The 14,082-nt window shown below is 40.5% G+C and overlaps 1 protein-coding gene across 2 annotated transcripts in view; it reads left to right on the top strand.

Annotated features, from left to right (window-relative positions):
• The window catches only part of CEP162 (centrosomal protein 162), a 145,822-nt gene that overhangs the window by 68,008 nt on the left and 63,732 nt on the right, over positions 1 to 14,082 (top strand). For both annotated transcript variants that reach the window (XM_073675653.1, XM_073675654.1), the window contains 3 exons: positions 1,098 to 1,210; positions 8,187 to 8,292; positions 10,607 to 10,733. In XM_073675653.1, coding sequence (XP_073531754.1) covers positions 1,098 to 1,210; positions 8,187 to 8,292; positions 10,607 to 10,733 — 346 coding nt within the window. The remainder of the gene's footprint in view (positions 1 to 1,097; positions 1,211 to 8,186; positions 8,293 to 10,606; positions 10,734 to 14,082) is intronic.

Below are 14,082 nucleotides of genomic sequence, written 5' to 3'. Positions count from 1 at the left end.
TCAGGCACAGGCTAGAAAATTGGCTATATTTTCCTTTTTTTTAAATTTCAATGCTCTAAAAGTGATCAGTTACCTTAATAGGAATGTAATAAATGAGAATACACATAATCACACAGCCTTTAAAGTTAGGAAGGTACTGGGAGGAGGGTGTTTCCCAGACAAACCACTGAAAATAGAGAAATGAAACTAAGTGAGCTGCGCCTGTCAGATCAGTTGCCCCCGACGGAGGGTTAATATATCATTCAACGAGAAAGTCCCAAAAGAAATATAATAGGGTCCTGGTTCTTCTTTCTCCTACTTTCCCTAGAGAATACAGGGACATAAAAATACACTACTATGTACAAATGTATCAGTACCATCTCCCTGTGAATATGGTGGCTACATCGCAGCTTCAATTATACAGAATCCTCCCATACTTGTTAGCGTAGACTGTGGCTCATTGCTTTAGCTACTGCCTGCAATGATGTAGATTGTGTGTTCGATCCATGGGAACACCAGATCTCAAGAAAAAAATAATTGTTTATATATTTAATGTGTGCAGAAGAGAAAATGTTATTTTTGTGATTGTTTTTTGTTCCTATAAAACTAAAATCTGGCTTTTTCTTCAACTCTAGAATACAGGGACATAGAAGTACACTTCTATATACAATGTATATCTATGTACCAGTATAATCTGGCTGTGGCTTTACTGCCTGCAGTGCAGCTTCAAGTATACAAAATTCTCCTATGCTTGTTTGTGTAGGCTGTGGCTCATAGCTTTAGCAATGATAAAGGTTGTGGATTCGATTCTCAGGGAGACCAGATCTCAAGAAAAAAAAAAAATGTTTATATAATTAATTCTAAGTGTGTGCATAGAGATGCCGGCAGTAGATTACTGAACTGCTTTCAGCAGACAAAATATTTTCTTTAAAATGTATCACTTACCATTTTTATGTTCTAATCTGTCCCTACAAAATATTAGCTGTACCTTTTTTATTTTTTGATTTGTTGTCTAGGAAAAAAAATGTGATTATTCTAGATTTTCTGTGAAGGAATAAATAAATAAAACTTAACAAAATAAAAGCTTTCTTCACTGTATTTCTTTTCCATCTTTCCAGGAAAATGAAAGGCTTTATAATCAAGTCAAAGATCTCCAAGTTAAGAACAAACAGAATGAACAGCAAATGTTTCAAGAAAATCAGGCACTAAGAGCAGAGCTTATTTCATTAAGGTAAATTGGCATAATGTATGTAATAATAAGTGCAGCATGATGAGTGTAATGCATATTATCCACTTCCAGGAGAAGAATAAAGCTGTGGTACTCGCAAGCAGTCTTTAAAAGCTTTCTTCCATCAGATAAAAATCCCAGCATAGTGGATGCAATCAAAGGAAACACCGGCATTTCATATTGACTCCTTGATGACCAGCCTTATTTTTTTAAATGGTTAAATTTTTTTCAAATAAAAAAAAATATATATATAATTTTTTTTTTTTTTTTGCAGAGAACATTTACATTTCTTTATTTTACATTTACATTTTCCTTGATTATTTACATATACAGTTGAGTCCAGAAAAATTTGGACAGTGACCGAATCTTCGTGATTTGGTCTCTGCATGCCACTATTTTTTATTTAACGGTTTCACGGCATGCACCGTACATGTATAAAAGCGGGTGTTTGGACCCGGCAGGTATGGCTGTGTGTTACAGTCAGGACCTGCTTCTAACAATTAAAGGTTGGGCGGAGTTAACCTGTTAAATGCCACTGTCAAACTCTGACAGTGGCATTTAGCATGCGCCATGATCACGGGTCGTCAATGGGTTGCAATGACAGCAGGGGGTGTGCTGAAGATCTCCGTGCTTGTCATTATGGAACTCCTTTGAAACCCTGCATGTGGCTGGGCTTCAAAGGAGACCATGATTTTAGATATATACAGCTATGCTGTGGCATTGCTGTATATAGCACAGGCGATCAGACAATCACAGATTCAAGTCCTCTAAGGCAGTGTTCCCCAACTCCAGTCAAGGCCCACCAACAGATCATGTTTTCAGGATTTCCTTACCATTACACAGGTGGTGGAATTATTGCCTGTGCAGGTGATGTAATTATCACCTGGGCAATATTAAGGAAATCCTGAAAACATGGCCTGTTGGTGGGCCTTGACTGGAGTTGGGGAACCCTGCCCTAAGAGGGACTAACAAGTACAGTGAAAAGTAAAAAAAAAAAGTTGTAAAAATTAAAAAACATAAGTTCAAATCATCCAACTTTTCCCCCATTAAAAATAAAGAAAACAAAAAATGCACATATATTTTGTCGCCACATTCAGAAAACTCCGATCTATCAAAATATAGCAAAATTAACCCTGTCGATAAACACTGTAAGCGAAATAAATGTAAAAACACCAAAATTTAAGTTTATTTTGGTCACTGCAATACCACAAAAAATGCTATCACTAGCAATCTAAACATAATATCTATCCCAAAATGATATAAATAAAAATGTTGTCTAGCCCGCAAAATATATGCCCTCACACTACTCCATCGAAAAAATAAAAAAGTTATGGGTCTCAGAAAATTGTGACACATCCTCTAAAAAATTTTTTTTTTGCAAACTTCAGATTTTTTTTTCACCACTAAAATATTAAAAAAAACTGGACATCGTATCTTACTAATGAGCAGAATCATATTGCCATGTCTTTTTTTACCATAAAATGTACACGGTTAAAACAGTTCCCAAAAAACAATGTCAGGATTGCTCTTTTTTTTCACAGTTTTTCACCACTTGGAATTTTTTCCTATTTTTCAGTACACTATGTGGTAAAGTGAATGGTGTCTTTCAAAAGTACAACTTATTATCCTGCCAAAAACAAGCCCTCATATGTCTACGAGGACAAAAAAGTAAAAATGTTATGGCTCTGGTAAGAAGGGGAGGAAAAAACAAAAACGGAAATTGGCCGGACCGTGAAGGGGTTAAAATTAAACAACTGAGATGCAATTGAAGTGTAGACTTTAAGGGGTTGAACAAACATATCCTGTGAAATGGTTAGGAGTTGCAACCATTTTTCTACAAAGTCTCCTCATTTCGGGGGCTCAAAAGTAATTGGACAAATTAACTTGACCATAAATAAAATGATCATTTTTAATACCTTGTAGAGAATCCTTTGCAGGCAATGATGGCCTGAAGTATGGAAGTCATGGACAATGAGAGAAAGGAAAAGCAATTCAGAAATAGGTGCACACCTATACATACAAAAATTATATTTTATCGACACAGTAAAGCTCCAAGATTAAAATTAATTAAAAATCTATAATGCCTCAAACACACATAAGTTAATACAGCCAGGTTTGAATCCATATAGTTATACAGAGTAATACAGCAATGTTAGTATCCCAAACAAGAGCCCAATAGAGAACAAGGTCAATAAAGTAACCATAGTAAATATGTAACCAGACAAAAATACAAAAAAACAGTCCCTATATTAGAAGTAGTGGGTAAGTAAAGTACAGGCAAGGCCATATTGGCGCTGTCATACTGATTAAAATGATACCTCAGTTGAAGAAATCCGTTTTGCAGATTTTCTTTTATCTTTGTTTGAAGTTTCCTTGAATTCGTATCTTCGTGTTTCGGGGCGGGCCTGTGGGTAGGGTCTTCAGCTTTGTTCTGTTCCCTCTGCTCTATCTGGGAGTATTTTCTTCTTTATTTAAAGGGTTTGTCCACTACTTTTACATTGATGCCCTATCAATGTATGATTGGCCGGGGTCCCGCACGCGGCACCCCCGCCGATCAGCTGTTATCGGTGCCGTCGGCCGGAAGTGCTCACCTGCGGGGCTCCGCTGTCAAGTGGTAGTGGCCGCCGCGGTGTACTGCACATCCGCCTCCTATTCAATTGAATGGGAGGCGGATCTGCAGTACCCCGCGGCGGCCACTACCACTTGATGGCAGAGCCCCGCAGGTGAGCACCGGCGGCCGCCGACGGCACAGATAATCGCTGATCGGCTGTTAAAATTGTGTGTACATTGATCTACGAGGCTTGGACATATATATATTAGTTTTAGACCGAATTTTTCTGGTACATGTTATGTAGTTATTTATATTTTCAAACTTTTCAACTTTCCAGCAAAGATGGGGAAGCTCATGGGTAAAGGAGAAACTTCCTTTGCCATAGTTGGCAAATGTCCTAACACATGCCTTCCTATGGATGAATTTTCATGCTTGTGATTTTGTTGCAGATAGTTCTGCAACAAACGAGTCAGATGAATTGATTTTCAGCTGCGGAAATTTCTGAAACAAAATCTGCTGGTGGCTGCACACATTAGATTTTCTTTCCTGCTTTCCAGTGCATCACATGAAAAAATGAATGGTGTCATTGAAAAGTACAACCCGTCCCGCAAAAAATAAGCTGCTGTATTGACAGAAAAATAAAAAAGTTATGGCTCTTGGAAGAAGGAGAGGAAAAAACAAAAACCCAAAAATGAAAAATAGCCACGTTGGGAATTTTTTAATTTGGGGAATGAAAACCTTGAATGACCAGTGAGGATAATACCAGTCGGAAAAATATGTAAATCAGGATAGCACAATATTATAAACAGGAGTAGGCGGGTGATAGAGCTAAAACATTCTGCTACATGAATCTGGACCCAAAACTAAAAAGGAAAAAAGTTTTGCAAAAAGTGTTTATTAAAAATATTCTTCACTTTATGTCTAATGCTCCTTTTCAGAAGTACCTTTCCATAGTTACTTTGCAAACAATCCCCAAGCAGTCTAATCCTGCAGTCAAATGTCAGTCTTTTCCATCTCAACCCTTCCTTGTCATTTTATATGTTATAAAGAAGTTATCATGGGGTAGATGGGAGCGAACCATACATGATTGCAAGATTCAGTTGCAGCGATCTAACAACGGGCACACTGTAACTGGTCTGCATCAAAGCTTGCTTTTAACCAAGACTTTGTACATGTTCCTTATTTTGCTACTGCTATGTTGTTAAGTTCCTTGCCCACACCATCTGCAGTGGGAATTTGCTAACCCACTGCTCCAACTGCCAGGATTTATGGCCCCCATACACATTAGACTAAAGTCGACTGAACCCACCAATATCAGCAGGATCAGCCAACTAATGTGTATGGGGGCCTCCTGTCACGCAAGGTGTGGGAAAGACTTAGTGCAACATAAAGGGAAGAGGGAAAGGTTGCCCAGACTCTAGGGAAAGGGAGACCTCCTGGCTGATAGAATATCACCCTGTCTCCCCTAACGTCCCTATATTGACTCTTCACCAATCACCGCACACTTTCCTTCCCCTGTCTTTCCCTGGCGTTTGGCCCTGGTTAGGGATGGAAAGGGATGAGCACTAGTCGATCCCCACTGAACACTAAAGACAACAAAGGAGAGCAAACAAGGGAAAATTGCTTCGCTTTAGACAACTCCAGACACATGCGCACACGTCCTCAAGCACCAGAGAGGAAGAAGTGCTACGCTCACTCAAGCCTTCACAAGAAGTAATGAATATCGCCGGCACCTCCCTCTGACACAGAGCAGGTATTTATACACCCAGGCCAGGGTGTTAATTAGCCAGAGGAAGGTAGCCGCTGGGTCCTAGAGACAGCCTCTAACAAGGTGTCTGTAGTGCCAAACATAGAGATCTCCTGCAACCATCTGCAGGGCGACTGTCTGTCACTTCTGACTCACCCGTGACACCTCCAAATTCTTGCCTGAAAGATGATGTCAGGGGAGAAAAATTTGTCCTGCTGAATTTCAGAGGAGATAAGCCACTAGCAGAGGAGTCTGGCAACTGCTCTCCTAGAGAGCACAGCAGCGTTCTGCTGAACATTCCTGTTTATGGGGAACTTGAGACATAAAGATGATGGCGGAATGATCTTTTGGCCAACAGCTACCTAATGTGTATGGGTACCTTTTAGAATGTAACCCTCAGGTGATATAGTCAAGAGGTCTAAACTATGAGACCCCGCCAATCCTGAGAATGCAATAGTCACCATGCTGATTAACTGATGCATCCCCTTCACAGATATCCCAAGCACAGATGTGCTATGACCCAATGAATGGCTGCATTTTCCTGCACGGGCAGGTGGCCAGAGGCTCCATTGTGCCGGAAAATGTTAGAGCTGCATTTCCCAGTTTCATCATTAGAAAATAGTGCACATAATTCCCAAAGGGGTTCAATTCACATTGGTAAAAAATTATTTTACATTTTTCAGTTTCAACAAGTCCTTATCCAGTCTTTTAGAAGGGGTTTTTAGACTCAGGAAATTTCTGTAGTCACTTTGTTTATCTGCAGATTGCCGAATCTTAATAATGTATCGTGTCAACGTTTAGAGAAGCAGATGAGAATCTAGTTGATATGTGATTGCTGACTTACTGCAGGTAAAATTAGTATTGAACATGTCACCAATTTTCTAGGTAAATATATTTCTAAAGGTGCTATTTGCATGAAATTCTCACCAGATGTCTGTAACACTATTGCTGTTTGGCAACTTGCAGTCACATACAGCTCGAAAAACATCTTTGAATAATGTACACCAGGTATTAGTACTAAATTACAGTAGCACTTCAAGCATTGTCACTGGGTTTTTATACCTTGAGAAAGACGCTGGCCCCACGAAGAAATGCGTTTGTATTAATAAAAAACGATTTGGAATCCCAAGGCTCTTCATTACTGCAGCCCGCCTAAACGTGATTGTAATTTTTAAATGCTGATATAGTATCTGCTGTTACTACCCATTGCGTTAAGGTATTCCACAGTCTGACTGCTCTAACTGTAAAGAACCCCCATTGCGTTAAGGTATTCCACAGTCTGACTGCTCTAACTGTAAAGAACCCCCATTGCGGTAAGGTATTCCACAGTCTAACTGCTCTAACTGTAAAGAACCCTTTATTATTTAGCTGCCGAAATTGCCTTTCCTCCATGGCCCCCTGTTCTTATGTAAGGTCTTTGTCAGGAATAAGTCACGTTCCAAACCTTTGTATTGACCACACGTATTTATACATATAAGAGAGATTGCCTCGGAGGTGTTTTTTTTTTTTACTAAGCTAAACAAACCCAACTTTCCCAACCTATCATTATATGACAAACCTTCCATCCCTTGTAATAATCTAGTTGACCGCCTTTAAACTGTCTTTAATTTCCCAATATATTGTTTAAAATGTGAATCCCAAACCTGGATCCCATATTTAAAGGGAATCTGTCACCCCCCTGGGACCTGTCAGACCGCTAATATGGGCATACAGGTTATAGAAAAGTAAATCTGTACATACCCTGTGACGTCCAGTCCTAGGGCTGCACATCCCGCGCATGCACTATGCGCCTATAGTTTAAGGCGCATCTTTTTTTCTCTCTGCCCTATGTTACTGATCTGCTCTAGTGCTCAGGCGCCAGGAGTCACTGTGACTTCCACTCCAGTGACCTCCGGCGTGCGCAACAATGAGGTTTGGTCCCCACTTCCTCCCGGCATTCTGCTATCCTGGCATCACAGTGACTCCCGGCGCCTGCGCACTAGAGCAGATCAGTAAAATAGGCACATTTTTTTTTCTCCCTGCCCTTACTCTGTAGGCGCATTGCGCATGCGCGGCATGTGCAGCCCTAGACTGGACGTCACAGGGCCCTGTGACGTGCAGGGGAGAGGGGGAATATTTAAATTAAGCAAATAGGCTGGCATTTCTTGGCGTCCCCCGGACTCCAAGCCTAGGAAAAAGGATTTTATAAAAAGCAATTTCACAGCCACAAGACAGCTAATACAGGACATACAGGTATGTATAGATTTACATTTCTATAACCTGTATGCCCATAGTAGAGGTCTGATAGGTCCTGGGTGGGGGGGGGCAGATTCCCTTTAAGATGTGGCTTTATGAGTGATATGTAGAGGGGTAATAATACATTGGGATTACAGGATTTTATCTCTTTTTATACACCTTAAAATCTTGTTTGCTTTTGCAGCTGCTGCCTGACATTGAGTACTGCTGCTCAGCTTACTTGTAACTAGAATATCCAAGTCCTTCTCCTGTTCAATATTTTTTTTTAAATATTCCTATTTGGTGTGTATGCATTTATCAACATTAAACTAATAACATATCTTTGCTAACTGCACATTGGCATATATTGCTACATTTCCTTTGTCCAGTTCTGAACTCTTTCTCAGCAGTAAAGGTGTTATATTATGGTATTTATGATATTTCATGACCTATATTTGCATTTGTAGGGAAAAGGTGAATCATATCACACCAAGCAATCAATATGCAGGCAGTGAATCGGACCACAATAACAGGAATCATAATGACTTGGCTACTGAACTGCGTGCTGTTCAGGTAATTACAACTGTAGTAGGTAAACGTGGTTCTATGATAATGCAATGAAGAGTATGTAAGAGATTGGGGCCCTATGCTTTTTTTCTGTAATTTTTCCCCTTTCTCCTGCCCGGCCACTGGTAACCTTTCCCATTACATTAATGCATCTAGAAGTGCTTATTAACAGATAATGACCACTTATACTATTTTTATATGAATATATCCATGTTATAGCGCATTGAAAAAAGTATTCGTACCTTGTGAAGTTTTTCAAATTATTTCATGTTACACCCCTAAACTTAAATGTATTTTATTGGGATTTTAAGTGATATTCCAACACAACGTAGCAAGTATTTGTGAAATGTTAAGGAAATTATACATAGTTTTCTAATTGTTTTAAAAATATAAATCTGAATTGTGAAATTGTGACGTGTATTTGTGTTCAGCCCCCTGTAGTCTGATCCCCCTAAGTAAAATCCTGAGTGACCAATTGCCTCCAGAAGTTACTTAATTACTAAATGGAGTCCATATTTATCTAATTTATTCTCCGTATAACTATACCTGTTCTGTGAAGGCATTACAGGTTTGTTTGAGAACATTCGGGATCAAACAGCATCATGAAAAGCAAGGGACACATCCAAGAGGTCAGGGATAAAGTAGGTTAGGTTATAGAAAAAATAGTCCAAGCTCTGATCATCTCACGGTGCCCTGTTCAATCCATCATCCAAAAATGGAAGGAGTATGCCACAACTGCAAGCCTACCATGACATGGCCGTCCACCTAAACTGACATCCCAAACAAGGGGAGCACGTAGTAGAGAAACAGCCTAGAGGTCCATGGTCACTCTGGAGGAGCTGCAGAGATCCACAGCTCAGGCTGGAGAATCTGTCTACAGGACAACTATTAGTCGTACACTCCACAAATCTGGCCTTTATGGAAAAGTGGAAAGATGAAAGCCATTTTTGAAAGCAAGCCATAAGATATCCTATTAGCAGTTTTCAAAAAGCCATGTAGGGGACACAGCATGTGGAAGAAGGTGCTCTGGTCAGATGAGACCAAAGTAGAACTTTTTGGACTAAATGCAAAGCTCTATGTGTGGGGGAAACCTAGCACTGCACAACACCCTGAAAACACCATCTCCACTGTCACACAATGAAAACCTGTTAGAGACTGCAAAAGACTTGAGACTGGGGTGTAGGTTCACCTTCCAGCAGGGCAACGACCCTAAACATACTGCCAGAGCTACAATAGAAGGGTTTAGATCAAAGCATATTCATGTGTGTGATTCGTTCCAGTCACAGTCCAGACATAAATCCCATTGAGAATTTGTGACAAGACTTGAAAATTGCTACTCACGACAGGGCTGTGGAGTCTGAGTCGGAGCCCATTTTGGTGGAGTCAGAGTTGGATTCGGTATAAAATGGACCGACTCCAACTCCTAAAATATATAATAAATTGAGTACAGTAGTTCAATGCAGTTTGTGGGGAATATTTTTTTCATAAGAATTTGGGCAAGTTATGAAATGTCCTATAAATGTCTGTCCTATTCCTGATCTAAGGGTCTAGACTTTTAGCTGAGATGAATCTGTGCTACAGTAAATTTATCACTTAGACATGAGCCATGTATGAGGGAGTCTGAGTCGGTGACATGGAAATCGAGGAGTCGTAGGTTTGGCTTACCGACTCCACAGCCCTGCTCACAGATGGTCTCCAACCAATCTCACTGAGCTAGGGCTAGCTTGTAAAGAAGAATAGGCAAAAATGTCAGCATCTAGATTTGTAAAGAAGGTAGAGACATACCCCAAAACACTTGTAGCAGTAATTGCTGAGAAAAGTGGTCCTACAAAGTATTGACTCGGGGGTTGAATACAAATACACATCACAATTTTCAGATTAATATTTAGAAAACCATGTGTCACTTCCTTTACACTTCACAAATAAGTGTTACTTTGTGTTTGTATATCACATTAAATCCAAATGAAATGCATTTAAGTTTGTGGGTGTAACATGAAAAAATGTGGAACAGGGCATGGGGTATGAATACGTATTCATTCATGTAAAGCTCAGTTCACATCTGCACTGTCAATTCTGCCATCATAAGGGCAGAAAACTATATGTGACAGAAAGCCGGATCAGTCACAAAATAGACACCATTATCTTATAATAGGCCCTATCCTGGTTTATGTCATTAAAATGGAAAAATCTGCAACAAAGCATCTAACACAGATGTGAACAGAGCCTAATAACTGTACATATATTGGTTTTCTCACAATATGTATTTGGTGTGGATATTACATTTATAAAATCTTTCTGCTTTCCTTTTGTTTTCCAACAGAAAAGAGAGGACAGTTTGCTAGAAGATATAGCTAGGTACAAGAAGGATAAGCAGGCATTGGAAGTAGACCTGTTACAGATGAAGAAAGAGCGTGATCTCCTGCGAGGCCAGTTAGCCAACATTTCAGGTAGATTATTTTAAATGGACATATAAGCATTTTTTTCACGTTCCTTGCTGGACCAGCTCCCATATTTCATATATATATACAGCTTTAGCTTACTTCTACATTTACATGCAAAACAAAATTTACTAATACTACTGTTGTGCATTCTGTAGGTTCCTTTATGGCATAAGGAATGCATTGTTCTGAGCTGGTATACCTGTGCAGTTAATAGGGGGCTTTACTCCATCTGATCATTGATTAATTAACCCAATTCCCAAAATGGATACTTTCCGTCTTTGTGCTTTCGTTTGTCAAGTTGTACTTTTGAAGGACACCATCCATTTTATCATGTGAATTACTGGGAAGCATGGAAAAATTCCAAATGCAACAAAATTGTGGAAAAAAAACTAAATTTCACAAATGTTTTTGGAGTTTTTATTTATTTACAACACTCATTATACTGTAAAAGTAACTTGCCATTTTGATTCTCCAGGTCAGTATGAATACGGTGATGCCAAACATACATAGTTTGTTTTTTCTTTTCTTTTTAAGTGATGTGAAAACAAATTCAGAAATTTGTAAAAAAATAAAATTTAACTGGTGTCGCCATTTTCCAATACCCACAACGTTTTTCAATTTTCTTGTTTTTTGCACCCTTAGCCGACATTCTTGTTGATACTATTTTGATCGCTTCTTATTGCATTTTTTTTCATAGTGTTGCGGTTGTCGAAAAAAATCACAATTTTTGCCGCTTTGATTTTTTTTTTGTCATTACATTGTTTACGGATTTGGGTTTAATTCATTTTAATAGATCGGAGTTTTATGGATTCCACAACAACAACGAGGCACCGCGTGGTGGTTAGAAACACTCCCCTCGGGGCACGTGCTGTCGGAGATCTACAGAGGCATTTAACAGGACAACAGCTGCGGGCGCAGGCCCTTTCCACATGCGGATGTTAGAGGCAGATAACTGCTGATTAACAGCCTTCATCTGCCGGCAAAGATGCGTGCTCAGTTCCTGAACCTACATAGTAACATAGTTTTTAAGGTTGAAGGAAGACTAAGTCCATCTAGTTCAACCCATAGTCTAACATTTTGATCCAGAGGAAGGCAAAAAACCCATGTGGCAAACACTAAGCTCCACATTGGGGAAAAAAATTCCTTCCCGACTCCATACGACAATCAGACTAGTTCCCTGGATCAACGCCCTATCAAGGAATCTAGTATATATAACCTGTAATATTATACTTTTCAAGAAAGGCATCCATGCCCTTCTTAAATTTTAGTAGTGAATCACTCATTACAACATCATGCGGCAGAGAGTTCCATAGTCTCACTGCTCTTACAGTAAAGAATCCACGTCTGTGATTATGATTAAACGTTCTTTCCTCCAGACGTAGAAGATGCCCCCTTGTCCCCGTCTCTGGCCTCAGAGTAAAAAGATCAGTAGACAGGTCTTTGTACTGTCCCCTCATATACTTGTACATAGTAATAAGATCACCCCTAAGCCTTCGTTTTTCCACAGTAAATAACCCCAAGTGTAATAACCTGTCTTGGTATTGCAGACCCCCCCAGTCCTCTAATAACCTTGGTCGCTCTTCTCTGCACCCGCTCTAGTTCAGCTATGTCTTTCTTATACACCGGAGACCAGAACTGTACACAGTATTCTAAGTGTGGTCGCACTAGTGACTTGTATAGAGGTAAAATTATGTTCTCATGAGCATCTATGCCTCTTTTAATGCATCCCATTATTTTATTTGCCTTTGCAGCAGCTGCCTGACAATGGCCACTAAACGTGAGCTTGTCGTCCACCAATACACCCAGTGTTATGTTCTGCTACCAGAGCTAAGGAAAGAGAGGAGATCTGTCCCTACGATAGAACTCAGCTTGATCCCTACGATGTAACAGGGAACCTGATCCTGCGATCAGACCTGCTAAAGTCCTCAGCTAGTCTGTACGGAGACCTATAGATGTGGGGAAGGAATCCCTACAAGTACTAGGGACTGGGAGCAAAATGGACACCTCCTAACAGAAATAGTAGCAGACAGACGAACAAACAAAATATATAGAACACAGAGGTCCGAAGACCAAGCAAACTAACAGAGTTAGATACTGAGCACAGGCTAGCTAAAGAGTAGTAATACAATGAAGTCCAGCAAAGCCAGAAGGGCGGAGCAGGACTAAATAGGCCAACAAGGTCATGTGACCAGCAATAGAAAAAACCTAAGAGCAAGGTTCTAACAGTACCCGCCCTTCTAAGAGGATCCTCCGGATCCCCTAGGACCAGGCTTATCAGGAAATCTCCTGTGAAACGCTCTGATAAGTCTGGACGCGGAAACATCATCCGACCTCACCCATGAGTTATCCTCGGGTCCGAAACCTTTCCAGGCCACGAGATACTGCAAACTACCTCTATACCGTCTAGAATTAAGGATGCGAGAAATTTCATATTCCCCGTCCTCCACCACCGGAGGAACAGAAGGCAGAGGCGTCACAATCCGACATAACAGCTTTTTTCAACAGAGAGACATGAAACACCGGATTAATTCTCCAGGAGGTAGGAACCTCCAACCTAACAGCAGATTGGTTGACAACCTGAAGCACCTTAAAGGGCCCTACAAACTTGGGACCCAATTTCTTAGAAGGAATCCTCAACCGCAGATTCCTAGAGGACAACCAAACCATGTCACCAACAGCGAACAAAACCTCCTGTCGTTTCCTATCAAAGTAGTCTTTAGATTTTCTGTTAGCCTCCTGAAGATTACCACGCACATCCGTCCAAACTCTCTCCAAATCGCCGGAAAAATTCTCCTCCTCAGGCACGGCAGATACCAACTTGGAGAACGACCCAAACGACGGATGTCTCCCAGAACAACAAAAAAAAGGCGAACAACCAGCAGAAGAAGATGTATGATTGTTCAGAGCAAATTCAGCAAGTGGCAGAAACTCAGACCACCCCTCTTGATTGTCTGCCACAAAACAACGCAAGAACTGCTCAACATCCTGGTTTTTCCTTTCTGTCTGGCCATTAGATTCAGGATGATATCCGGATGAGAACGACAAATGAACTCCCAACCTGTCACAAAAGGCGCGCCAAAAACGAGCCACGAACTGAGGTCCCCTATCAGAAACAATGTCAGTAGGAACGCCATGAAGTCTGACAATTTCCTTGACAAAGGCCTTAGCGAGAGTCTTAGCGCAGGGCAGTTTGACGAAGGGAACCAAGTGACACATCTTGCTAAAACGGTCCACGACCACCCAGATGACAGTAAAACCCTCAGAGGGGGGAAGGTCAGTTATAAAGTCCATAGCCAGATGTGTCCAAGGAGCACTGGGAACCTCCAGAGGGCAAAGTAACCCCGCAGCAGGAGTA

Source organism: Phyllobates terribilis, unplaced genomic scaffold (genome assembly GCF_046119375.1).
Source record: "Phyllobates terribilis strain yellow unplaced genomic scaffold, ASM4611937v1 Scaffold_3__8_contigs__length_932513732, whole genome shotgun sequence".
In the NCBI taxonomy this organism is placed as follows: Eukaryota; Metazoa; Chordata; class Amphibia; order Anura; family Dendrobatidae; genus Phyllobates; species Phyllobates terribilis.
The sequence above is the reverse complement of the archived record's forward strand: the minus strand, read 5'-3'. Positions and strand labels throughout refer to the sequence as shown.